We start from the raw sequence: 26,938 nt of genomic DNA on the forward strand, positions 1-26,938 counted from the left end.
CCACCCACTGCTGACATCAGGGAAGGACAGACACCCGCCCCGACTCCCAGCACAGCACCTGCATGCTCAGTGCTCAGTCTCTGGTGAACAACTATGTGGACAAAGCGGACAAATGAGTTTAGGTTTTACCCCTATCTGGTAACTTGTCCTGAAACTGCTCATAGACTGTTTAAACCTTTGTGAGGTGAGTGAGTCACCAGGTGACTTCAGGGGTAGGTGAGCGAGGCTGTGTAGAAAGGCTCAGTGTTAACGACACTGAGTCTCAGCCTCCTCCTGCTACGTGTGAAACGGGAGGACAGAGCCCTACACCTTGTGGAGTGGCAGAAGGAGCCCGCCCGGAAGCAAGAGATCGCACTGGAGTATTCTGCACCCAATGTGGTTTTAGAAGAAGAAAACTTTCAACTCTGATATCAATGTTTTATTGAAAAAAGTACACAAAACCACCTACGTACACAAGTCCAGGTGAACGTAACAAGTAAGCCTTCTTAAACCATCTTTTGTCTTAAAAAACCTTGAGTCCTCTGGAGTAACGCCCTGCCCATCCTGGCAGTATTGTCTCAGTTAGCGTGATTCCTTTTCTTCCAGACTCAAAATAAAATCAAACTCTTCTACCAAAAAGGGAAGAGAAGGGACAATTAGGTTTTATGTCTCCTCTTGAACAGGAGAGTTACACAAGGCACAGGTACTTCATAAGTTACTAAGGCAGACAATCAGTCCTTCAAAAACTCTGGTGTTTCTCACCAAGTGCCAGACACTGTTGGGTACTAGGTTCACAGTGAACAGTATCCTGGGAATATCCCTCCTTCATGGGTGTTACAGGTGAAGGTACTGATTCAGGTTAAAATATCGTGCTCCCATCTACTCAGCTAGCGAATAGGAATTCATGGGGTCATTGTGGTCTGTGGATAATACAGTAAAGGACTCACTCTTCTTACCTTGGGTCAGGGGCTGAACGGAGAGTCTCTGGCGAGTGAAAAGAGCCATATTTTTTAAGGGGCCACCAGTGGCTTTGTGAGCTTGATGATAGGTTTTGAGCTCAGCTAGGGGGATGAAACGCTTCATCATCCGAACAAATTGGACATCCACCTATGTGACAACAGTGTACATGACAGAAAGACATGTCCAGCCAGACACTGCCCCCTTTTCACCTGCTTACAGGTGGCCCCTCTGCAGACACCAGTGTCCTGCTCCCACCTCCAGTGTCAGCGTAACCTCATCTGAGGAAGGGCTGGGCTGCCTTGACCTAAAGCTACCCCAGACCCTTTACCTCCCTTTGTCTATCCTTCCCCTCTCATGAAACAGGAAGAATAGTCTTACCATGGACCATTTAGGGCTGTCCTCTTTGCTGGAGGGATCATAATAGGGGCTGTTTTTATCAAACTGTGTGTGGTCTGGGTAGGCTTCCTTCACAATCTGAAACCAAAACCACAGTCTCCAACCGTGTGCCAGAACAGTTGGCTCCATAGTCAGTCTTTAGTCTCATTTACCCTGCACATTCTTAGCCCTTCTGCCTTGCTGTAGAGCCCACAAGGGCTCATATACATGGAAACAGTATATTGTATACAGTCTAAGGCAAACACAATTAGGAAATCAACCTTATTTTTACAAATCTTAGAAGCACATTCTAAAACTGAACAGTAAAAGTTATTACTGGTACCACTGGGGTTTTTTCCCACAGTCTATTTTATCCTGAAAATTCCTGGCTTGGAAGAACCATCAGGCCTGTTTCTGAACGAGATCAGGGCTGAGAAACAGAGATAGGTCTTTGCTAGTGGGACCTGAAATGAAGGCCCACTTTGTTCAAGTCTTGCCATACAGGAACCAGGACAGGTTTCCCTAGTCCTGGGACAGGGTACAGGTGGGGGGTACTTCTTTTCTGTTACCTACTTAAGCTGTATCACTTTATGTCTACAAGAGTAAGTCTCCAGAGGGAAAAGGCTGCAAATCAAAACCTGTAAATAACCTTCATGAGTCCTGCGATGCCGGGCTCTTTGCAGTTGCTGTGGTAGAAGAAAGCTGCTTCCTCCAGCTTCATGGCTCTAAGGAAGTTCCGAGCCTGCCCCAGAAGAGAAGAAACAAGAATCACCCTCCCTGGAAAGTAGTAGCTTTTACGGGAAACCGAGTCTGCTTTCATTAGTTGGGTTTTTCTTTTTTGCATCCTCTCTTCGATTTATAAGAGAGTTGTTCCCTTTTTCCAAGACACCCAGACTTACACCCCCAGGAGAAGTGGTCAACTGCAAATTTCATGTAGTCAGAGTAAAAGGTGGGTTTTAATCCATTTTGGGGTCTAGCTTCTGGGACAAGGCAATCCTGGCCAAGAGGTTCTGCTATTAAATACATCATAAGGAGGAGGGAGGCATGTATCCCTTGAGTCTCAGGAGTCCTATTTCCATTCTTACCTGGTAGTTGCGAACACCATCCCAGCATGTCGTCTGCTTAGGCTGTGCTTTGAGATCCTCAATGCCAAACTAGGAAAGAAGAAATAACATTATTCATTCAATATTTGGTGGCCAGTTGGTAAGAACGTATGGAAGCAGACGGTTCCCTCCAGTACATGGAGAGATGCTATTGGAAAGAGCAAGGAGGTATTAATAATTCACTGGCAAGCAGCCCCACAGAGCCATTTATGTTGGCCGAATACAAGTAAGCCTTATCTTCTTATCCTTGCCAATTAAGAGGATTAGCTGCATGGATAATCCAGATGATAAAGTAATCTTCTGGTTACATGCATTTCACTTGTTAAAGTATTATGTATTAAGTAATATTTCTACTTATAGTTTTCTCAGGTTATGTTAAAATTGGTTTATTAATATAGTCATCCCCTAAATATATCCCAGCTGTTGGCAAGGAGATACCTAGAAGACTTGGCAAGCGGTGAGAGACACAATCTCAGGCTTAGGCTGGCAAATTATCAGGCCCAAATCTAGCTCCATCCCTGATTCTGTAAATAAAATTTGACTTGAACACAGCCACACACCTGTTTACACACTGCTTATAGCTACTTTTGTGCTATAAGAGCAGGTTTGCAACAGAAACTATACAACCTACAAGCCTACAATATCTACTGTCTGACCCTTTGTAGACAACCTTTGCTGACTCTTGTCCTACATAGAGGATTCACAAAACCGATAGTTAATGGTAAAACATCCTGCTGATTTTACCTTTTCCTCAAAGATAAGCAGGTGTTGGAGCCCTATGGTGTTCCATAGTCACTTCTTATTTAAAAAGAAAAACAACAGCATGAAGGGCCTGGAGACAGGTGTGTGGTCTCACCTTCACGTCTACTCCTTTCTCTAATCGGCTCTCTGGCTCAGACTTCATTAGCCAGTAGCTGCTTAGGCTCTTCACACAGTTTTTAGAGGCTGAAGTCTTCTGAGGGCCGGAGTCCTCTATGTTAGCGGATGCCTGCGCTGCATCCTCAGTTTTGGTACGTTTTCCTGATAGCTTCTTCTTGTCTGCAAGAGACCCACAAAGAAAAGATCCATCGTGCTTGTTGGGGGCTGGTGTTCCACGGTGGAAAAAGCCTACACTTTAGAGTCAGATTTGGACTCAAATCCTGAGTGTATCAACTACCTTAACCTTACCTTAAAGAAACTTCATTTTCTTATTTATAAAAGTTAGACAAGAGTACCTGCCTTCCAGGGTTGTTTAGGATTAAAGGCTTTGCAGTAGCCAATAAATGTTTTCCTTCCCTCACTCTCTTCTATGCCTTTGCTCGGGCTATGTATTCCAGTGAGAAAACGGAGCAGTTTTGAAGATAAAATGAGACAATACAAAGGGCTTAGACACCGCCTGGCATTACAATAAGTGCTTAATAAACAGCCATTATCATCATCATTCACACTTTTTGTTCACTGTGCTTTATGGTCTGCCTTTCTGCTCCTTGAAGGTGCCAAAATAGGATAGAAAAAAAAACAGTACATTTAGGACCTTACAGTAAAGACTTGGTCATAGCGGGCACTCGAGAGCTAAGTTGGTAAGTTCTTATATCACAGGCCCCAAGCTCTCTGTTATTTAAACCCTAATTCAGTTAATCTGCATCACCTATGAGATGTATTCTTCCTCTGCAAAATGTACTCCAGATCACGCATCCAGGAAAGAGAGAACCAAGATGAAGAGGTCAGTACCGGTCATTGAGGTCTACCTAAAATCTACACTTAATGACTACACTGTACTACCATGGCTCCCTAACCCCCAAACAGGATAAACCTGGCCAGAACTGGCCCAAACCAGTCTGGTCCACGGCCTGTTAGGAACCAGGCCAGGGGCAGGAGGTGAGTTGGGGGATAGGGAGCAAGAGTGCTTGGGGCTAGCTGAGAGTGTAAACTGCACGTTCCAGGTGAGAGGTCTAAGCTGTGTCCTCCTTGTGAGTCTGACGCCTGCTGATCTGAGGTGGAGAAGGTTCTTGAATCGTATCAAAACCATCCCCCCTTTTCCCATCTGGGGAAACTGTCTTCTATGAAACTGTGTCCTGGTGCCCCAAAGGCGGGGACCGCTGCTTATATGACATCACATCAATTGTCATCAAGTATCATTTACGATGTCTACCGCTCTGCACCCAGGATACCTTGCCAGCCTAATTTCCTAGGTCTCTTAAGAGTAAACATGCACACTGCAAACACCAAGTGCTGTTAAATAACGATGTTCTGTAGTCAATCTGGAATTCTTGCCATTCCCAAAAGAGGCACTATCCCTACCTTCCATTGCTTTGTTCTTCCTCTGCATCTATTGTGAATGCCATCCGTCCTTGGAATATAAAATGATAATCATGTTTTCTGAGTACTAAAACTTTGGTCATGTAAAGTCCTCCCCTTCCTCACGGCTAGACTCAAATTCCATGTCCTTTTCAAGACCTTCCCTGTGATTACTCCCTCCTTTCACACATGTGACAATCCAGTCTCTTGGACCCTGTCATTTAAATCTGTTTTTGCATTTTCCCTGACGGCAGGAACCGTATATTCTTTGCCATGGCACATGCCGCCCTGTACAGCAAATTTGAGCGTAACAAACAGCTTTTGCTTGAATGAACGAAAAAGCAGAGACTCTGGGTAAAAGCTTGGTGGGGAAAATAACGACAGAGGGCGATAACGGATGAAGGAATAAGAAATCACGAAGGATTCTCCCCACAAGGAGGGAGTGGAATATGAACCGTAGTAAACAAGCCCTGGAGAAATGTCCGTACGGGGCTGCCTCTTTGCAGCCTAAGGGCAGCTCACCTGGGCCAGCAGCCGCAGCCAGCCTCTTCTGGGGTCTCGGCATGGTATTCCAGCGAGAAACTAAAGTGCGGAAGATTTTGGACTCAACCGAGAGATACAAGAAGTAAAGCTACTACCCTCAAAACTTAACGCAGAGCAAGATGGAGGCAACGAGGGGAAGCCTGGAAAGTCTCAGACCTTTGCAAAAAATAAATAAATAAAAGACTTAGCTTGAGCCCCTCAAATCCCCCCTCCGGGATCTACACCGTTCCCATGTCGCACAGCCTGCACCTACACCCCTCGGTTCCTGCCGGTTCTACGCGCCAGCCGCGCAGGTACCCGCTCACGCGACGCGCCAGCGGCGTGCGCGCCGCGCTGGGGACGTGTCTGTGCGGCGCTGGCCGCGGGGCACCTTGGGAGTTGTAGTCCTGCGCCCGGGCGCCTGCCGGGAGCCGGCCGCGAGGCCTGCGTGTGGACTACAAGCCCCAGGGTGCGCCGGGCTGCGGGCCGGGCCCGCGCGAGTTTGGCGGAGGGTGAGGGAGCCCGGAGCCAGACTGGAACAGGACCGGGACGATGCTGGCGAGCGGCTGCCTGCACCTCCGGGCGCGCCTCGGCCACCTGCGCAGGGGGCTCCGGGGCCCCGCCCTGACCGGCCGCCGGAGCGTGACCTCCTGCATCGATCGTAAGGCCCTCCCTGAAGTGCGGGGACCCAGGGGGCCGGGGCTCGGGCGGGCACCCGCTACTCGGATAACTTAGCTTTCTGGTCACCCTGGGAGCCTTAGAGAAGGGCAGAAACGTGACTTTGGTGTTGTCTGGTTGAATGATTGATTCTTAAAATCATATCAATGTAGTAAAAGTAGTGAGAATGTAAAAAGCTGGTGCTGGTGGTGGTAGATAAAAACTCCAGGGTTAATATAAGATTCGGTTGCCTTTGTACGGAGGGTGCCAAAAAATACACATATTTTAATAAAGGAAATAACTATTAAAGTTGTAATACTTAAGTCACATTCGACTTATGCGATTACAAGAGACACAAGATGTATCATATACAAGATGACAAACGTTATCTGCATATATTATTATAATTTTAACATTTTTTCTTTCTTGAAATATGTATACATATTTTGGCACCCTCTGTAGATTTTGTAACCTAACACCTATAGGTATAAAACACTGTTGAAACTCAGGCAGGAAGAATAACTGTTATAAGTGGGAAACTACTAGAGATTACAAACTTGCATGTTTTTAGGCAACAGGCAAATAATTTGAATATAATAAGGAATGTTGGGAACCTAGGCAGATTAAAGGATAACTGGCCAGTTTGTGACTTCTTTCAAGCACCTGACCCCCCCCCCTTTTTTTTGTTATGCAATGTTTTAAAATTTGCTTTAAGGCTTGGCACTGGCCACACGCACGGAGGCTGGCAGGTTCTAACCCAGCCTGGGCCAGCTAAATAACAATGACAACTGCAACAGAAAAAAAATAGCCAGACATTGTGGTGGGCGCCTGTAGTCTCAGGTACTGGGAGATTGAGGAGAGAGAATTGCTTAAGCCCAAGAGTTTGAGGTTGCTGCGAGCTATGACACCTTGGCTCTCTACCTAGGGTGACATAGTGAGAGTTTGTCTCAAAAAATAAATAAGTAAAATAAAATTTACTTTAAACAAATAACAGCTTTCTTTATAGCAGAATAAATCTCTTAGATTGACAGATCTATAAAGTACACTAAGGTATAGAATATTATTTTCTTTTCAGTGTCCTAAAACTCCTTCAAAAGGTGGTGCCCTGTTCTCCTACATAAAATTATGTAAACAAGGTCACCATTGTTGATACCAAAGCAGATAAGGACTTAAATGGTCCTATTTTTCTTTTTTTTCATCTTCCACTTGAGCTACTGTGGAATAAAGTTTTCCTCATTTCATTTGGACTGGTTTTCTATTTAGCTTTACCTTTTTAGTGTGTTGGCAACTTGAGCTCAGCCAGTATCTCTGGCAAAGTTCACGAGACCTGGTGATTGTTTCATTTGTATAGTGTATTTTTTTCTAGGAGCATAAGTTTGTTACTTAGTCTCATATTTTCCTGTATATAATTTACCTTTTTTTTTTTTTGTATAATTTACTTTTTAACTTACTTCATTCACTTTTTTTCCCCAAGCAGTATTCTCCTTTTGTTAATCATTCTTTTTTCTAGAATGAACTGTATTTGTTATCTCTCTGAAAGGAAAGCGTAATTATGTTCTGTTTACTTGTGCTTATGATTTTGTGTGAAACTAATCCTTGTTACTTACTTAGAATGCAATTCAAAGTTATTTCTTAAATTCCTTGAATTACTATTTTTAGGAAGCAGTCATTTACAGAAGAACTGTTAACATGTATTGACCTCTTACTAAGATTGAAATTGTGTAGCACTTCTGTTTACTTTGTTTCTATTTATGTGATCCTTGGTGTGAATGGACCATAGTCTTCTTTGTAACTCCAGCACTGCTACTTAGTAAATACTCAATAAATATTCTTTGGGGAATGATCTTTGAGTGATGGTCTATAGCAGCAAGATTGTGTGAATAAATGACCTGATTCCCAGAGAACCATTAATCATTTATCCCTAACGATATACCCAACAGAGGTTTCTGCTCTAAGCTTCTCAAGGCAGCCTAATCCTTACTCCTCACTACTCGTCTTTCTTGAGTTTCCCATTTTGAGGAAGGGTACTGATCTCAGACAGAGTGCTATCTCCTGGCTCACACAGACAGACAGCCAATGCCCAGGTTTGCCCCAGAGAAACAGGTGTTGCCTGTTTTTTTTTTCTTTATGTGTGTGACAGGGTCTCACTTTGTCACCCTCAGTAAAGTGCAATGGCATCATAGCTCACAGCAACCTCAGACTCTTAGGCATAAGCGATTCTCTTGCCTCAGCCTCCCAAGTAGTTGGGACTACAGGTGCCTGCCACAACACCCAGTTATTTTATTTTATTTAGAGATAGGGTCTCACTCTTCCTCAGAGTGGCCTGGAACCTGTGAGCTCAGGGCACTCCACCCGCCATGAGCCCGGCACTGGCCCCTTCGCCTGTTTTCTTTAGAGGACTTTGCATTCCTGGAAGGCACAGAAATAATTATTGGGAAGTGTGGCTCCCTAGTTTTCCTTTGTGCTCTTCAGCATTGCTTATAATGACAGAGTTTTACCACTTGCTACCCTCAGGGCTGCAAGTGTGTTTTAATAAGTGGCTGGGGTAAGAGGTGTGAGGAAAGTCCCACGTTTCGCTCCATTAGGTCCACTGTGTGAGCCTCGTGGTTCTTTGCCGTACTCTTCCTTAACCCCTGTCCTAGAACTGAGCATGGTTAACCCTGCCCACAGCTTCCATGGGACTGAATGAAGAGCAGAAAGAATTCCAGAAAGTGGCCTTTGACTTTGCTGCTCGGGAGATGGCTCCAAATATGGCCGAGTGGGACCAGAAGGTAGGTAGGCGTTACCATCCTGATGGGTAGGAGTTCCAACCAATGCCTTGTGCAGTGACCTTGTCCTCATCTCCATGTAGTCCTAACTGATCAGTGTCAGCTTTCCCTGCAAGTGAGATAAATGATCATGGATGACACCTGTCGTAGAAGACGTTCTTATCATCTTGTAGATACCTTTTTTTTTTTTTAATTGAACAAAGACTTCGACATGAAACCAAGACAGTTCTATAGATAAGAAACATTGTAATGCCAGAAAAACAATTCTTACAGAGCACATCCTAACAGATGTTGGTGTAAGACAAGCAGGCATGTTAGGAGAATCCCACATGCAGGCAGCTCACCCTCTAGAGAAACCCCCAGCTCTGAGTCGTTCCTGCTGCTGTTCTCTCTTGTACGTAGGAGCTGTTCCCAGTGGACATGATGCGCAAGGCGGCCCTGCTGGGCTTTGGCGGGATCTATGTGCGCACAGATGTGGGTGGGTCTGGACTGTCCCTGCTCGATACCTCCGTCATCTTTGAAGCCTTGGCTACAGGCTGCACCAGCACCACAGCCTATATAAGCATCCACAAGTGAGTGCCCAAGCTTGGAGAGCGCAATGAAGAGCTCACACGGATGGAAATTTCAGATTCATAGAGATGAGATTGGCATTTTCAGGCCAATGGTCCTTGAGGAGCTAGACTGAGAGTACACACCAGGCCTCCTCCTGCCTGTTGGGCTTGATTCTGTTGTCTTGTGCATCGCTTAGGGAATTGGGGCAGCCAGCCTTCTCCAGAATCCTACAGGGAGCTAGTACAGCAGCCTTCTCCAGTAGAGTGGTCAGGGTCCTGGCACCCTTTTCCTCAACCCAGAGATGGACCCAGCAGTGATCTGAGAGAGTGACAGGAGTGCCTGCATAGCATAACAGATTGTTAGGGGCTCATGGAGCCTCTGTAGAAGCAGGGGGAGCATCCAGGTGTGAGTAGCTTGACCCCGGTTCTCTCTGGATGGCGCATCTTCCAGGAGTATGTTTTAATCCCGTCCTTTCCCTCCGAGTTGACTTCTCACTTGTGATTTTCCTTCCTGCTCTCTCTCTCCTGCCGCCCTGCCCTTTGTCCTCTTTCCTGTCCCCCCATTTCCTTTTCTCTTGCACCCCTGTTTCTGCCAATGTCTTTTCTTGTGGCCTGCTATCAGCATGTGTGTCTGGATGATTGATAGCTTTGGAAATGAGGAACAGAGGCACACATTTTGCCCACCGCTCTGTACCATGGAGAAGTTTGCTTCCTACTGCCTCACTGAACCAGGTGGGTTTGCTGCACTGCGGGCCACACAAAGCAGGGAGAGAGGTGTGACTTGGGCGGAGTCACCGAGCCTTCCTTCCAGCCTTTGACACAGAACTACCGCTCACTAGTGCTTTGACTGTGGAGTAATAGACTCCCATGACCTGATGGCACAGGACCCAGAGGCCTATAGGGCAGAGGCCTTGCAGGTTGTTGATCAGAACCTGCTTGCAGAGGCTCCCTGAAATACTCTCAGCTGGACAGTGGCCCAGTGGGGGCAAGTTTCTACCAAGTACAGATGATTCCTTTGGCCATCTGGATTTTACAGTGACACACTCTGAGCTGTTTGTGTCTTGGGAAGATTTCCAAGGAGATAGAACTGTGCTGGGCTTCCTTCACGGCACCGACTTTCTCACCCTTCTCTGCCCCCTTTTAATACCTGCTGTAGGAAGCGGGAGTGATGCTGCATCTCTGTTGACCTCGGCTAAACGACAAGGAGATCATTATATCCTCAATGGCTCCAAGGTACTAGCATGCGCCCTCCCAGAGCTTGGACATCACTCACCTTCCCCTGACATCTGCAAATTGATATTCCCATAGAGCTTTTATGTGTTAGGAAGAGAACCTTGGACTTGGCACCTGTGGCTCAAGTGGCTAAGGCGCCAGCCACGTACACCCAAGGTGGTGGATTCAAATCCAGCCCGGGCCCGCCAAACAGCAATGATGGCTGCAACCAAAAAATAGCCAGTGTTGTGGTGGACACCTGTGGTCCCAGCTACTTGGGAGGCTGAGGCAGGAGACTCACTTGAGCCCAGGAGTTGGAGGTTGCTGTGAGCTGTGATGCCACGGCACTCTACCCAGGGGGACAGCTTGAGGCTCCTGTCTAAAAAAAAAAAAAAAAAAAGGAAGAGAACCTCGAACCTTGACCCATTTCCCTTTATATTCACTCTCACTGTTCCTGTGTCTTCTGATCTGATTCCAGATATTTTCATTCACTTTTGTTTATCCTTTTTATATTCTGTTCACTGAGTCCCCTAATTACTGCAGCTACCTTTCCCCTGCCTCGGTCTCTCTGTGGCATCATCGTACCTGCTAGTGTCCTACCGTTGGGAGGACCTCAGGGGCTTTCCCAGATGCTTGGCTCCCGGAACTTACACATTTCCTGATCTCTGCTTCTCCAACCTGTCAGGCCTTCATCAGTGGTGGCGGTGAGTCAGACATCTATGTGGTCATGTGCCGAACAGGAGGACCGGGCCCCAAAGGTATCTCCTGCGTAGTTGTTGAGAAGGGGACTCCTGGTCTCAGTTTTGGCAAGAAGGTGAAAAAGGTGAGTGGCTGTTAGACAGGAAGCTATTGAAGGTATTAGACTCTGCCGCCTGCCTGACCAGCTCCTGCTCTATCTTGGAAAATGGACTCACGTACCTGCCTACCCACCTAATTAGGGTTTTTAGGATTTTTTTACGGAATCCTAAAAACATAAAATAGCCTAGGCCATGTTAAAGAAACACTGCCTGGGAAGAGTAGCAGAGTGTGCCAGTAAGTCCCACAAGCCGCCTGCCTCTACTTTTGGCCTGTATTTCGTGTCCGGTTTCTTGTTTTGTGTGTTGTTACCCCGCAAAGAGATACGCATAAAACTTGTGATTTTGGCCAGAAGTCTCAGGAATGAAAAGCTTCTAGTCCACTTTTCTTTGATTAAAAATAAAACTCCTTGGAGGCGATAGTGGGTATTTTAGTAATCTAAGAAGGGCAGTGTTTCTATACGTACTTTGGAAAATAAGACATTCCTAGGATTATGAAACCCTACGGCCAGGCCATGAATAGTAGAACTGTGATTACGTAACTATAATTGATGATAAAGGTGAAACTCATTCAGGTTTTTCATACCGGACCTTCAAATAGTCGTCTATCGCCGATTTGTATTGTTACTGTAGCTGGGACTTTTGGGGAGAAGCCGAGTAATGAAATAACCCCAGAATGTACTTCTTTCTCACAGCTCCTAGGGTTTCCATATTTTTCTGCACAATCCTTCCTGTCCCCTTGCACCTGCCGAGGAGTTACCAGCTTTAGTGCCCTTCTCTTTTGTACCATAGCAGATAGAACTAATGTGGGAATCATGCTCGCCCCTGGGGGCGAGTGGGGGACCTTAAATAAAAGGCCTAGGGATGGAGTTCATTTTTTCAGAAAAAGAAAAAAAAAAGCACTGCTGGGTGTTTTTATATAAGGAAAGGATGTGAAGGCAGTAGTGTATTCAAAGCTAGAAGGGATATTTTCTATAGTTTGTGATTTTCAAAATCTGCCTCACTAAAGCTTAAAGTTCCTTAAAGCCTCAGACTACCTGGAAGAGGAAATTAAGTAGAGCCTTAATCTATGTATTAAGGTGTGAAGCATCTGAATAAGATTTTGTTTGAATAAAGAGGCTCTGCTGGCTTTCCAGTGTAACTCCGTTATTTTATGTAAAGCAAATGAAGGCCACAAAGAAGTCAGGTGATTTGTCTGAAGATGAAAAACAAAGCTAATTAGTTGCGGGCATGGACTATGTCTCAGTGTGCAAAATCTTCTCCGAGCTTTGGCTCAGATATATCCAGTGAACCCACGGCAGATCAGCTCTCTGGGAAAAACAAACATACTTAGAGTGTTTGCCCATTTGTATAGTGTAAGTATTCTCACCGTGGCTGATTTCAAGCTACCACTATGATGGTAGAGCTACTGAGTGAAGAAAAGAGGTGCATGTCCGGCCCTCCTGAGCCAGCACAGCCCGTCACTCTGCAGCTGAGTGCTGGACCAGGTGCTGCCAACATCCTCCCCAGCCTCACTACCACATCTTCTTGGAACAGAAAGCTTCTCCAAGGAGAAGTAGTCTGTTGTTAAGACCTTTACATGTAAATTCAGCTTCTCCGAACAAACCTTATACTGTTTCTGTTCTTATGAAAGAGTGTACTCAGAGAGGCACCAAAAATAAGGGCAGATTCTGCCACATTCCTAAAAGGTGCAGAAAGCATTTGTCGGTGAGCCTAGCAGGGTAGACATTAGAACGTAGATGCAGTGAGTTAAAAAATGTTTAGCTTGAACAAACGACTTTGTTGAGTGTTGACAAGCCTTTAAATCTGAACTTTCTCTTTTTCCTCGTTTTAAGTTCTTGTGAGTCTAAGTCCAGGGTACTGGAACCCAAACCTCATGAACCTCTGTCTACAGGGAAGGCCGCCCTGCCCGGTGGATTGTTGGGCAGCCACACAATCCCTGATTTTTGCCAGGTGGGGTGGAACTCCCAGCCAACCCGAGCTGTGATCTTTGAAGATTGTGCTGTCCCTGTGGCCAACAGAATTGGGAACGAGGGTCAGGGCTTCCTCATTGCCATGAAAGGACTGAATGGAGGGAGGATCAACATTGGTGAGGACACGAAGGGACAGGTGAGGAGGTAGCGGGCTGGGGCAAGCAGTGTGCTTGTGGCTCAGCTGGGATGTTGGCACTCTTCACTCCAGCTTCCTGCTCCCTGGGGGCTGCTCATGCGTCAGTCATCCTCACCCGAGACCACCTCAATGTCCGGAAGCAGTTTGGGGAGCCCCTGGCCAGTAACCAGGTAAAGTCCTGGGTCTCTGCACGGCTTTCCAGTCTGCAGCCCCTGAGGCCTGCTGTAGGACACACAGCAGCCTTCATTAGGAGACAGAAGCCGTGACATCCCTTTGGGAAACCTCCCACCCTCTCAGCCAGAGCTCATGCTTTGTCCCCATCAGTGATCTTTCTTAGGGCAGTGACATTAGAGTGCAGAGCCTGCAAAGTGGATGGAAAACTCATAACGCAGCAGAGTCCCTCTGTAGAGGAGGAGCAGCCTTGGAAGCTTTGGCTCACTTCAAAAGGCACTCCATTCGGGACGTCTTGCTGAGGGTCCCGGGTCAGGGGCTGGCCTCAGCCCCTCCGTCTAGTCTCTTCCCTTCTCCCTGCTGCTGCAGTACCTGCATTTCAAACTGGCTGATATGGCAACAAGGCTGGTGGCCTTGAGACTGATGATCCGCAATGCGGCAGTGGCCCTGCAGGAGGAGCGGGAAGATGCAGTGGCCCTGTGCTCCATGGCCAAGCTGTTCACTACGGATGAATGCTTTGCTGTACGTTATAAGCCCTCAAGCTCTCCTGGGATGGGTGGGCAGCTGGTAGGCCTGGGGGTGTTTTTTTTTTTTTTTGAGACAGAGTCTCAAGCTATCCCCCTAGGTAGAGTGCTGTGGCATCACAGCTCACAGCAACCTCCAACTCCTGGGCTCAAGCGAATCTCCTGCGCAGCCTCTCAAGTAGCTGGGACCACAGGCGCCCGCCACAACGCCTGGCTATTTTTTGGTTGCAGTTATCATTGTTTGGCAGGCCCGGGCTGGATTCGAACCCGCCACCTTAGGTGTATGTGGCTGGCGCCTTAGCCGCTTGAGCCACAGGCGCTGAGCCAGGCCTGGGGGTGTTGAGAGGCGTAAGTCAGCTTTGGAACGCACCCCTCCTGGGATGTTGTAGGACAACCTGATGTGCACGGATCTAAATGAACTTTTGAGAAGCCTGTATGGAAGCTCTCACAGCAGGCTTTTGGCCTGCTCTGTGCCGTTACGTACTTCATTATGTCACTGTTGTGTGGTTGTGTTCTTGATGAGACGCCGCCTCTGCCAGGTTCACAGCAGCCCAGTGCCTCTTGCCCAGGCTTAGCTCTCTGCCATGTTTGCATTGTCAGGGGTAGAGCCACAGTGAAGCTGTGTGGCCACTAGGTGGCACCTTAGTGTCATGTAATCCCAGCCAGGACTGCTGTGGGCAGATTCTAAGTGACAAAGGCAGAAATCTTTGGGTTGCCTGTCCAGTGGGCCTCAGTGAGCAGACTGCCCCTGTAGTCTCTGACCACATGGGATGTAGACCCCTCTTGGGGCTTGGCTGTGAGCTGTTCTTCCTTATTGGTTTACAGCAGGCTGACTGACTGGGCTGCGGGAGGGAGGGAAGCCTCCTGCCCTCCAGTCTTCCACCATCAGTGACGTTTCATCCCCGTCTCCCTGCAGATCTGCAACCAGGCTTTACAGATGCATGGAGGCTATGGCTACCTGAAGGATTATGCTGTTCAGCAGTATGTGCGAGACTCCCGGGTCCACCAAATTCTTGAAGGTAAAAATTGCCCAAGATTATTGTCTTCCTTTAGGAATTGGGTGTAGGATCAATGCTTTGCCCAGCCCGTCTGTCCTGTCGGCCCTGGCTGTCTTTGGCTTCTTCCTTCCTTTCCACAGTCATGTTAGTCATATTCTGGAAGTGGCCTGTTGGTTCTTTAGAAAGGACACCAGCCTGGAGTCAGGAGACTGTTTAGTCACCTCCAGTAGGACCTCAGGTCAGTCTGCTCTGTCACCTCCAGTAGGACCTCAGGTCAGTCTACTCTGTCCCCTTCAGTAGGACATTGGGTCATTCCTTTTCCTTGTAGATTGAAGAGAAGGCTTGAGCTGAGATAATTCATGAGAAAGCACGTTAAAGGCTGAGGCGGGGGCTGTTATTTACTGTTATATACTTCCTGGTCCTCAGGGATCTCGGAGGTTCTATATCAGCGGTTCTCAACCTGTGGGTCACGACCCACAGGAACTGGATTAAAGGGCCGCAGCATTAGGAAGGTTGAGAACCACTGTTCTATATAGTTGTTTACAGGGCAAATGTGAGCCATTGTGATCACCAGCAGCTGTACAAATTGATTATCAGTCAGACAGTCTAAGAGATACCTGTATCAATATTGTTAGTGAATTTGGCAAGAAAATAAATCATCAGTAAAAGGGTGTGTTCTTGGTAGTCACAGACATTCTGTCTGGGAACTGTGTAAGCCCCTGGAGTCTGGCTCGGGCTGTGCCTTTCTCAACTCTCTCCAGCCAGTGCCTAAGTCTTAAAATTCCATGACTTGTTCCAGATCCTGCAAGTAGGTGGACTCAACCCTGTGGAAGTGGAGATGGGCAGAGGCTTTGCTGAGTGACTTTCAGTGAAGAAATATGGGGCTGCTTCAGTGGGGACATCATATAATGGGGTCTCCGTGCCTCCTGGAGCTTCTGTTCCCCTGGTCTAGTGTGGGCCTGACAATTTGCATTTCTTTCTTTCTTTCCTTTTTTTTTTTTTTTTTGTGAGACAGAGTCTTACTGTATTGCCCTGGATAGAGTGCTGTGTTGTCATAGCTCACAGCAACTTCAGACTCCTCAGGAGATCCGCTTGCCTCAGCCTCCTGAGTAGCTGGGACTATAGGTGCCCGCCACGACAACCAGCTAGGTTTTCTATTAGTAGACACGGAGTCTTGCTCTTGCTCAGGCTGGTCTCAAACTTGTGAGCTCCAGCAATCCACCTGCCTTGGTCTTCCAGAGTGCTAGGATTCTAAGTGCAAACCATTGCACCCGGCTGAGAATTTGCGTTTCTAACAAGTTTTCCAGTGTGGCTGCCACTGCTTGTCTGGAAACCACACTCGGATGCCCTTTCTCTAGAGTTAACTCTAAATCGTAGGCTTCTTGAGGTCCGTCTGTGGCTCTGCTCTGGAAGCTTGTGTCTGAGCTCAGTTGCTGGTGCTCACCTGAAGTCCCCCTGCTTCTCCTTCCTTCCATCAGACTTGGCAATTACTTTCTCACTTGGCTTTTATGAGGGTGGAAAACTTCCCCTACATTCTAACTCTTGTCTTTTAACACTGATGTAATACATGTTAACAGCCAAATATGTGTATTTGTAGAAAAACTTGGGTACTGGTCGCTGTACAACTTTGTTTTGTCATGGACTTTACTATTGGTAAATCTAAAATTTTAGATTTAGTTTTATTTGATACTGTGCTTACTCATTCCTCAAGGGGGTTTCTATTTCTCTTTGCATTAAAGGCTACTGCTAGAAATGCAGCAAATAATTGATACCCCTTTTCAGGGTTTCAGGGGTTTTGTTCTTTTATAATTCAGTTTTCTGATTATTAAATTTATATTTACTATCAAAAACTTATGAAAAATAAGAAAAGTAGAAGAAAAAATTACCTATGTTTCTACATTCAGAATAATATTTTGGTATATCTCCTCTTGGACTTTTTTTTAAGTAAATATTATTTATTGCCTAACATTCTTCTATACTTTGGAGAGAGGTCTGCGGTAATCCCACCCCTCCCAGAGATAAAAGCCGTGCTTCTATTTTAAATTCACAACTGTCCTGAACGGGACCTGGAGCAGCCTGGTCGGAGCTTTGGTGAACTTCCAGGCTTGGCTGCTGCTGAACGAAGCCTTCCTTCTCTGTCCGTCTTGCAGGAAGCAATGAAGTGATGAGGATGTTGATCTCACGCAGCCTGATGCAGGAGTAGCACCCGCGCGTGCGTTCTCGAGTGGCCTTCACTGTGTCTGCTGTCCGTGTTCAGGGCTGCCATGTGGGCCTTTCTGTTCCAGATGAATCATGGATTAGACTGGAGGGCTCAGCGCTTCCAGTGTAGGACATGCTCTCTGTGTGGGTGCAGCAGAGTCCTCAGTGGAACTGGAGGAACTGCCCTGATGAGAAGTGTCACAGGAAAATAAACTGCCTTGTTTTACCAATGCCAGGAAGGTGACAGGTGAAGATTCACCATCGAACCAAAGTCCTTTCTTGGATCCACATTGTCTGCATTTTGCTGGGTCCCTGGATCCTTCTTCTAGGAGCCTGGGAACTTGCATGGAAGCTTTTCTGATTATACAGCAGAGGCGTCCTGGGGAAAATGGAGGGAGAATGTTCTCTTGTCTGCTTCTGTTCTCTGTTGCACAGCTGAGCATGCAAAGGGTTTCTCTGGACAGCACTCCTCCAAACGTAAATCATGATAAAATGAGTCTTTGGGAAACTGCTCCTGAGCTGTGATTTGGGGTTTCTTTCCACTTCTGGACTACTTGAGTATCAAGGGCTGAGATTATTTGGAATTTTGAATATTTGTGGTGTTTCTTTTTTAGAAGCCTGTAGTCTAAGATTGGGATTCAGGTTTTGAATGGGTTATTCAGTCTAACCCATCCTGATAAGTACTTTCCGAGTGTTTGTTTCCTTTTATAAATTTGCTCCTTCCTCTTTTAAAATATTTTTAATCACTACGTTGACAAATAAAATCTACCCCTTTCTGTATTGTCTCTGGTTCTACTAAACTTGGTTTTCATATTATCCTTGTAACTAAGCCTTTATGACTTTTTATTTTTTAATTTGATTAAATATTCAACTGGATTTTATTTTATTTTATTTTAATATTTTTTGAGACAGAGCCTCAAGCTGTCCTCCTGGGTAGAGTGCTTTGACATCACAGCTCACAGCAACCTCCAACTCCTGGGCTCAAGCAGTTCTCCTTCCTCTGCCTCCCAAGTAGCTGGGACTACAGGCGCCTGCCACAACACCTGGCTATTTTTTGGTTGCAGCCGTCATTGTTGTTTGGCGGGCCTGGGCTGGATTCAAAACCTGCCAGCTCAGGTGTATATGGCTGGCGCCTTAGCTGCTTGAGCCACAGGTGCCGAGCCTCAACTGGATTTTAAAGCAATAATCAAACATCTTGATCAATTTAACTTTTATAAAGTAGGCTTCCTAAATTAGTAATAGCTTTGCCAACTAAGAATTGTTTATGATATATGAAAGATTTAAAGTAATATTCAAAGATGAGGACTTCTGGGGAAACCCTGTTACAAATGATTATATTATTCTTTTCTCATCTCTATAGAAAAACGTGTTGGTCAAGACCTCCTAGCAGCACTGATAAACTGAGTACGTTGAAACTTGCCCAGGTAAATCAGAAAGGGCCCTTTCCACTGTGTTTCTTGGAAGTGAAATAATGGACCGTAACACAAAAAAACTGTCTCAAAACTTTCATAGTGACCTAAAAGTGACCTATGCATATGCAGATACTTAGTAATTATAAGTCACTTTGGAGAGAAAAAAATGAAAATGCAGAACATTTAAAGAGAATTAAGAATGTCCCTTTCAGACAGAAAAGAACCAGGAGCAGGAAAAGTATAGGATTTGGGCAAAAGCTATTGATACTTTTGTTTAATTGTGGTTTGGGGTTGGCAGGTTGGCAGGGACAGAAAGAAAAATTAAGCTGAATCTGGTTGGAGAGTTAGGAAAGCTACAGGTGAGGGTTTATTTGGTGAACAGTGAGAAGATGTGATGAGATTAATTCATTCCTGAGAACTTTCTGGAATGCATATGTGGGATGACGGCAAGTGGGGAAGGACAGAAGGGACGATATATCCAGTCAATAGGTTCTTGAGCCAGGAATGGTGGCCCGAGCCTGTAATGCCAGCTGCTTGGGAGACGGAGGCCAGAGGCTTGTTTGAGCCCTGGAGTTTGAGACCATCCTGGGCAACATAGTGAGACCTCATCTTAAAAAACAACACCCTGGAAAAAACATTCTCAAAATAGTTGGAGTGTGAGGCCCTTTGTACCTGAAAGGAAAGACGGCAGATGTGAGGGACTATCGATGCCACCGCTGACTCCAGCCCTCCCTGGGAAAAAGGCTGCTTTCTGAAACCCTGGTTCTGAGAGGCTCCTATTCAGACTGAAAACAAAAACAGATGTTGTCCCCTTGGTAAGATTTTGATGAAATGTAGTTATTAAAAGTGCATTTCTCACTGTCATCCTCACTTATTCAGAGGTTTCAGTTTCCCTGGCAAGGGATTTGACAAAAGCAGCAAGAACGCGGCAAACTTGGAGCTCATCTCTAGCACGGCACACCTGCCTCTCTCACAAGGGAGAAAAGCAGAGCCAGAGCACGTCTCCAGGAAAGCCTCTGTGCTGGCACCGTGTCAGAGCTGGATGCACGCAGACCCCGCAGCTCAGGTTGGGCAGGGCTCGTGGACTGGGAGGCTGTAGATAAGTGGCGGCAAGAGCGAAGACGTGCCCGCTGTGTTCCAGAACACAAGCTGCTGTGTAATCCCATGTGTCATGATGACTTAAGTCAGAATTGGATTTCTAGATTGTCTTAACGCTAACAAGTATTTGAACTACTTCTAATAATAATATCATAGTTGGGGAGAAATGTAATTACTTTAATTATACATTATAATAATTTATATAATACATATTATAATATGTACATTTTTATATATATGTACTTTTTCTTTTTTTTTTTTTTTGAGACAGACTCTCAAGCTGTCATCCTGGGTAGAGTGCCATGGTGTCATAGCTCACAGCAACCTTCAACTCTTGGGCTTAAGTGATTCTCTTGCCTCAGCCTCCCCAGCAGCTGGGACTACAGGCACCCACCTCAACGCCCAGCTATTTTTCTGTTGCAGTTGTCATTGTTGTTTTTAGCTGACCCAGGCTGGATTCCAACCTCCAGCCTCAGTGTATGTGGCTGGCACCCTACTCAATGAGCTACGGGCACTGCCTATATATAGCTTTAATTTTATATATTTGAATATAAATAGAAGAAGAAGTCACCTATTAAAATTTTCTCTTCATCCTTCCTAGATTTGATAAATTACAAATACCCTGTTTAGTGCTTATCTGGTTATACTTTTACTTTAAAAACCCTAAGATTTCTCTAAAGCACTTTCCTGGGAATTACACGTCTCTTGAAATTGGTCTGAGTTGTTAATACCATAGCTCTTCCACAGCCTCTGTCAGTGCTGCCGGTGGGTTCGGAGATGTGGCCCTGGACTCCGGCCCCTACATCTAGATTTGACCGTCAGCTCTGCCACTGATTGTGTGACCTTAAGTAAAATCGCTTAAACTCTCTTTAGCTTATTTCCTTCTGTGTATAGTGGAGAAAATAAAAGCCTCGTATGTCACAGAACATGTGGTGAAACAAGTGAAAGAATCCACATAAAGGGCCCAGACTAGAGCACATTAAACAAAGCACTCAGTAAATTAACAGCAATTAGTAAGCTCATTCATAAACGAACGTAGCAGGCTGTGGGAGAGGAAGTGACTTGCTCAGACTCACACCGCGATCAGACTGAAGTTGTAACACACAACTCTTTGAAGAACATTGAAAATATTTAGGATTTGGTTGTCCATTAGTGCTAAATACCAAATATTTTTGGTCTGCTTTTCTTCCAGGTAAATGACAGGATTGCATTGCTTTTTGCCAATTTTATAAAAACATACAATAAGCCCATGAACGCATTGCTAAGCTCCCTCCTCCATCTTTGAAGGGACCCAGAAGCTTAAGCCTCATTAGCTTCATGGCCGACGGTCCCACTTTGCATTATCCAAACATTTCCGTGTACATTATTCTCACCCAAAATTTGTTCTCTTTGGTGCTCAGAAGTCCTTCCTATCCCTGGGTATTATGATCAGCAAAACCCTGAGTGGATCGGGGATCGCCATGGAAAAGAGGGATCCAAAGAGCCTAGACAGTGTTTTTCAACCTTTTCTATCTCACGGCACACTTGAACCCAGGGTTAAACTTTCGAGGCACACTTAAATTATGTTGATCAAAAAAAAAAAAAGAATAAAAAATTATATACTTACTGTGCTTTGAACTTCTTTTGAAAATAATTTAATTAATGATCTTTAAAACTGGTTGAAAATCACTGGGCTAGACAGTACGGTGGGAGACCCAACAGACCAGCCCTTCCAGTTGAAAAATCAAATTCCAGGTTGGGTGACCCGTAGCAAGGAGCAGATGAGAGGGACAGAATGAACCAGGGTGACAAAATATTCTTTCATCGCTTAGATTGGAGGAAAAGTTATCCCCACAACCACCTTGTGGAGCCATCATCTGCTTTGGAAAAGAGAGGCCTGGGTTTTATTCCCAGCGCAGTTTGCCCAGTGTTGGTTCAGTTCTCTCCCTCTCCAGCCTTCATGTGGGCACTCCCGTTTACTCAAGTTTTTATAAAGAGTTGCATAAACAATACTTTAAGATAGGTTACCTTCCTGGCCATCACCCAGATGAAGGTCCTGACCTTCTCACACGCAAATTCTGATCCTTCCCGGATAATGTGGAAGTGCCCCTCTTTCCCATTTTGTCTGTAAACCAGTCTGTGGATGTGAGATTCTTCCAGCAGACTTTGAGGTCTGCAGAGTCTAGGAAATATCTCTGACCCGTTTCCTTATCCTTAGTGCCTTCCAGGCACGTAGTAGGGAACTCAGTGTTCATGGAATAAATAGACTTGGGGAAAGCCATCGTCACCAGTGAGACACTAACAGCAGCTACTGACAAATCTGAAGTAGGCACAGGGGACACCCAGTGTCAAAAGCCAACTAACCACACCCAAGAAAGTGACCAAGGGATGGCACCTGTGTGTAGTGAGTAGGGCACCGGCCCCATATACCGAGGGTTCAAACCCAGCCCTGGCCAAACTGCAACAAAAAATAGCTGAGCATTGTGGCACATACCTGTAGTCCCACCTACTTGGGAGCCTGAGGCAAGAGAATCGCCTAAGCCCAAAGAGTCGGAGGTTGCCATGAGCTGTGACATCATGACACTACTGAGGGTGACAAAGTGAGACTCTGTCTCTTAAAAGAAAGAGACCTGGACACAATAACATGGCTCCCAGGACGTTTGGTGAGTGAAAAGGCAAGCTCAGCTCGCATAACGTGTCACCCTGTTTTGTGGCTTTTTTTTTTCTGAGACAGAGTTTCACTCCATTGTCCTGGGTGGAGTGCTGTGGCATCATAGCTCACAGCAACCTCAAACTCCTGGGCTCGAGCAATCCACTTGCCTCAGTCTCCCAAGTATCTGGGACTATAGGCTCTTGCCACAGTGCCCAGCTCTCTTTTAGAGACAGGGTCTTGCTCTTGCTCAGACTGGTCTTGAACTCCTGAGCTCAGAAATCCACCTGCCTCAGCAGGATAAGACAGGGCGAGGACACTGGTTAGTTATTGTGGTCAGCCAGGGGACAGGTGAGCAGCCCACACTAAGGCCATGGACATAGGAAGTGTAGTCTGAAGATAGGATGAAAGGACGCTCATCCCAGTTCACATCTACATGGACTCTCCAGTGGGCCGGTGGGCACATGGGTGTGACACTCAGAGAAGAGACGAGGGGGTGAGGCATGTGCTCAACCCCAGACTGAGTCTGACCATCTGTCCCTTTCTATTAGGGCTAACATGCTGTTTCTGTCATTAAAACTTCCACTCTGTCATCCTGGACCCTGAATTTAGTCTTGGAGGATTTTAAAAATCTGTTCTTTCTGGCTTGTCCCGGGCCCGCAGTCCAGCCCTCCAATGGTCTGAGGGACGGTGAACTGGCTCCCTATTTAAAAAGTTTGAGGACTCCTGGTCTAGGAGATGGGGAAGTCCTTGAAAGGGACATGCATGCATGTGATGTGTCTTTCTTGCTTTATCTTTCTCCTTAGAACTTGCCACTAGCTGACTTACTAGTGTGTGATTTACTGATGTTTCTTGTTTATTATTTGTTCCCCACATGAGAATGTTACTACCTTGGAGACGCAATTCTTTTCCTCTGCTTCCTCAGCCTCTAAAACGATGCTTATTACAGCCTTTGAAAACTTTTAGCCTGCCTGTTCTAGAAACAGTCTCTTTTTATTTGTGACATTGCAGAAATCACAAAAGAAATTGTTCAAAGCAGAAGCAGTAGGAACCTTCGGTGTAAAACTAAGTAATTGTGATTATCTACATCAGAACTTGATAAAAACACAGATTCTCCGAGACTCATGATGGGGTTATAGCCCAAGACACATAGTATACATTGAAAGTATCATAAGTAGAAATGCATTGAATACACTTAAGCTGCTGAGCATAGCTTAGCCTCATCTACCTTACACATTCTCATACGCTTACACTTGCCTACGGTTGGGCAAAGTCATCTGGCAAGTATGCTGTAGAGCAGGGGTTCTCAACCTTCTAATGCTGCAGCCCTTTTATATAGTTCCTGTGGGTCTCGACCCACTGCTGTAGAGTATCAGTTTGCTTTTGTGACCATGTTTCACTTTATTGACAGTTGTTTTATAAACCAATGTATGGTTTTTCTGGGGAAATGTTCTATGTGCACTGAAGCAGAATGTGGATTCTGGTGAACTTTGTCAATTTTTGTTTTAAATATTTGAGGCCCAGTTATTCAGTACATGCAAGCTTTGAAACTGTATGTCACGCTGGTGAACTGAACCTTCTGTTGTCGGGAAGGGCATCCTTTGACTCTGGTGATGCTTCTTACCTTAAAGCATACTTTCTCTAGTATCACAACTACTGTAACGTTTTGTTAGCATTTGCATGCCATATCTTTTTCCATATTTTAAATTTGAGCCTTTATTTAATAAACAATATGTAGTTGGATTAAAAAAATCTGATCCAACAATGTTGCCCATTAAACAGAAAATTTAGTCCACATAGTCTTTTTATTATTATTATTTATTGGAGATGAACATGAAAGTACAAACCATTAGATTACTGTGGGGAATGGGCCAGGAGGTGGCAGGGCCCCCTACAGCCTGGGGAAGTGTTGAGAGAACGACCCCCCTCCCCCCAGCCACGTCTCCTCCTAGATTAAGATTCTCTTCACCTGCCGGAAGTCAGGTAGCCCCTCTGTATCTCCTTATTACAGCTTAGCCCAGGTGTTAAGACTTAACCTTGTTAACAGCACTTTATAAATACAGCTGCTTCCACAGTTCCGAGTGGGCGGCTGCAGCCAGCAGCTGGTCAGCCCTCCGTTTCCCAACCTGGCTCCTGTCTCGTGTGTCTTTCCTCATTCTCCCCCCCTCCCCCATTTCCAAAATCCACTCAGGATTTTTCTCCTTCCTCCCACTGGTTCATGAGAGGTGGAGCGCGACCAGGCACCTGAGTACAGAAAAGTAAGTTCAAGCAGGTGAGGGAATCCTGATTCCCCACCATTCCCCCTCTGGTTCAAACAGGGACACGGGCAAGTGAAGCTAAGAGGGCGAGGAAATCCCCCGTGAGAAGAAGAAAGGGAAAGGGCGCAGCTGGTGAGCGTTTTTCATCGTAGTCAGGAGTGCTTTCTTTCCAATGTCCCACCATTTCCACTCGGGTCATCTCTCCCTCTCTGTGCCGGGTCTCTGGAGGTGACAATGTTTGCCTTGTTAGATAAGGTCCCTGCTGTAATTGTGCCCGTCACCCAGGAGGTGTGCCACATACCTTCACACTGTGGCCTTTGGTGGGATCACACTAAGTCCCCTTTCTTCTCCACCCTTCTCCACCTTCCTCCAGCTTGAACTGAGTTTTTCTCTGTGTGGGTGTGTGTTAGTTCATTTACGGGCTTCATGTTAGTATGGAGTACACTGGATACTTGCTTTTCTATTCTTGTGATACTTTACTAAAGAGAATGTTCTATAACTCCTTCCAGGTTAATACAAAAGATGTAAACTCACCATCTTTCTCTCTCTCTCTCTCTCTTTTTTTTTTTTGAGGCTCAGTCTCACTCTGTCACCCTGGATAGAGTGCCCTGGTGTCACACCTCACCACAACCTTGAACTCCTGGGCTGAAGTGCTCCTCTTGCCTCAGCCTCCCAAGTAGCTGGGCCTACCGGGCATGTGCCACCACACCTGGATAGTCTTTCTATTTTTGGTAGAGACAGGGTCTTTCTCAGGTTGGTCTTGAACTCGTGAGCTCAAGCAATCCACCCATCTCTGCCTCCTAGAGTGCTAGGATTACAGAATGAGCCACCTCGCCCAGCCTACAACTTTGAGCTTTCATCTGAGATTATTTTCTTTCCATCTGAAGTTTATCTTGTCAAACTTCCTTTGGTGATTTTCTGTTGATGGCAAACTTCCTCTTTGTTCATCGGCTAAGTTGTTTTACCTTCATTACTAGACTTTCTTGTCTATTCTTTCTAGATTTCTTAATTTCTACTTTGTATTTTCTGTATCTTTAAGTTTCTATACTTTATTGTAGATATTTGGTTCAATCTAATTGATGAATTCTTTTTTTCATGTATGTTCTGTTTCCTCCATCAGTTGAATTTTTAATTTCCATGAATTTTTATTCATTTCCATGAGCTCTGTTTGGTTCTTTTACTATCAATTGGTCTTTCTTTGTGGTTTCTTTATTGCTTATTAGTTTTGCTTAATTCTTTTATCCACTGACAATTCTAAGTAACCTAATATACTTCATGAGATTATTCAGTTATCTGAAATTATTGGTCTATAATAATAGACCAATAATAATAGACCGATAATTTAGACCTATATAGGACCAATAGACCTATAATAATAGACCAATAATTTCAGATAACTGAATAATCTCACAAAGTATATTAGGTCTCTATTATTGGTCTCTATAATAATAGACCAATAATTTCAGATAATTTCATAAGTCTGGAGACTCCTTTTCGTGTTAGATTGTTTCCTCATGTGTTTTGTAACTTCTGTGTTATTTATTTTTTGGAGACAGAGTCTCACTTTGTTGCCCTTGGAAGAGTGCCCCAGAGTCATAACTAACAGCAACCTCAAATTCTTGGTCTCAAGCCATTCTCTTGCCTCAGCCTCCAGAGTAGCTGGGCACCTGCCACCATGCCCAGCTATTTTTAGAGACGGGGTCTCCCTCTTGCTCAGGCTGAACCTGTGAGCTCAGGCAATCCACCTGCCTCAGCCTCTCAGAGTTCTAGGATTATAGGTGTGAGCCACGGTGCCCAGCCTGTTTGGCAGTTTTAGTTGTTAGCTCATTTTCAGGGGATTTCATCTATAAAATCCCAAGCATACTGAGAACATGTTGTACCAAGTGCTCCAGGCATATTACTGACCTGGGACTATTTTTTATGTTCATTTCTTTAACACTTCCCTAATTATTTTAGAGCAATGGTTCTCAACTTTCCTAATGCCGTGAACCTTTCATACAGTTAAAAGGGGTCTCAACCCACATGTTGAGAACCCCTGTTTCAGAGGGAATCGAACACTTTCTCTGATGATAAATATTCATTATATGGGATTTTATAATATATTTAACTTACCGTACATGGGTTTATACCATTCATATAATTGTGTATTATAACATGGTTACTTTTTAATGTTTTTGTCACAAATACTAGTTTAAATTCTTTGAGGGCAGGAAAACACGCCTTATCAAACTTTGTATCCCAGAGTTGAGTATATTGCCTTACAGGCATAAAATGGCTATTATATGAATAATGAAACAGACTACTCTTTTTTAAAATTTTTATAGCTTTTGGTCAGGGCTGGG

At 45.3% G+C, this 26,938-nt stretch overlaps 3 protein-coding genes across 4 annotated transcripts in view; 2 read left to right on the forward strand and 1 right to left on the reverse strand.

The window, feature by feature from the left end:
* Positions 1-396: 396 nt before the first annotated feature.
* THYN1 (thymocyte nuclear protein 1) lies at positions 397-5,483 on the reverse strand. The gene is made up of 7 exons (XM_003795936.3): positions 5,217-5,483; positions 3,274-3,455; positions 2,400-2,468; positions 1,964-2,056; positions 1,318-1,413; positions 936-1,086; positions 397-608 (listed from the first exon to the last, which is right to left on the reverse strand). Exons 1-7 carry the CDS (start codon positions 5,257-5,259, stop codon positions 562-564), a joined length of 681 nt encoding a protein of 226 aa, XP_003795984.1. The 5' UTR covers positions 5,260-5,483; the 3' UTR covers positions 397-561.
* A 246-nt stretch (positions 5,484-5,729) lies between these two features.
* On the forward strand, positions 5,730-17,985 carry ACAD8 (acyl-CoA dehydrogenase family member 8). Of its 2 annotated transcripts, XM_003795920.3 has the most exons (11): positions 5,730-5,877; positions 8,544-8,644; positions 9,044-9,213; positions 9,815-9,924; positions 10,349-10,425; positions 11,090-11,227; positions 13,152-13,287; positions 13,380-13,477; positions 13,848-14,000; positions 14,919-15,021; positions 17,151-17,985. In XM_003795920.3, the coding sequence occupies exons 1-11, from the start codon at positions 5,769-5,771 to the stop codon at positions 17,201-17,203; spliced, it is 1,248 nt and encodes a 415-aa protein (XP_003795968.1). In that variant the 5' UTR covers positions 5,730-5,768; the 3' UTR covers positions 17,204-17,985. The 2 variants fall into 2 exon arrangements, with proteins under 2 accessions (XP_003795968.1, XP_012664422.1); XM_012808968.2 differs by lacking the exon at positions 5,730-5,877 and having other exon boundaries at positions 8,609-8,648.
* Positions 17,986-18,373: 388 nt separating this feature from the next.
* Positions 18,374-26,938, forward strand: part of LOC111727208 (beta-galactosidase-1-like protein 2) — a 57,458-nt gene continuing 48,893 nt past the window's right edge. The window contains exons 1-2 of the mRNA XM_023516786.1: positions 18,374-18,623; positions 19,491-19,677. The gene's annotated coding sequence lies outside the window, so the exon portion shown is untranslated. The remainder of the gene's footprint in view (positions 18,624-19,490; positions 19,678-26,938) is intronic.

This window comes from Otolemur garnettii, unplaced genomic scaffold, assembly GCF_000181295.1.
Source record: "Otolemur garnettii isolate 467f Iridium unplaced genomic scaffold, OtoGar3 scaffold00097, whole genome shotgun sequence".
NCBI classification, from domain to species: domain Eukaryota; kingdom Metazoa; phylum Chordata; class Mammalia; order Primates; family Galagidae; genus Otolemur; species Otolemur garnettii.

What these genes read in the sequence shown, in the direction of transcription:
- THYN1 (XM_003795936.3), bottom strand. Translation starts at nt 5,259, where the DNA reads ATGCCGAGACCCCAGAAGAGGCTGGCTGCGGCTGCTGGCCCAG. An exon ending in GGCTGCGGCTGCTGGCCCAG is followed by an intron (nt 3,456 to 5,216) that starts GTGAGCTGCCCT and finishes GGTCTCTTGCAG; the next exon opens with ACAAGAAGAAGCTATCAGGA. An exon ending in ACAGCCCTAAATGGTCCATG is followed by an intron (nt 1,087 to 1,317) that starts GTAAGACTATTC and finishes GTTGTCACATAG; the next exon opens with GTGGATGTCCAATTTGTTCG.
- ACAD8 (XM_003795920.3), top strand. Translation starts at nt 5,769, where the DNA reads ATGCTGGCGAGCGGCTGCCTGCACCTCCGGGCGCGCCTCGGCCACCTG. An exon ending in CTACTGCCTCACTGAACCAG is followed by an intron (nt 9,925 to 10,348) that starts GTGGGTTTGCTG and finishes TACCTGCTGTAG; the next exon opens with GAAGCGGGAGTGATGCTGCA. An exon ending in GGTCCACCAAATTCTTGAAG is followed by an intron (nt 15,022 to 17,150) that starts GTAAAAATTGCC and finishes TCCGTCTTGCAG; the next exon opens with GAAGCAATGAAGTGATGAGG.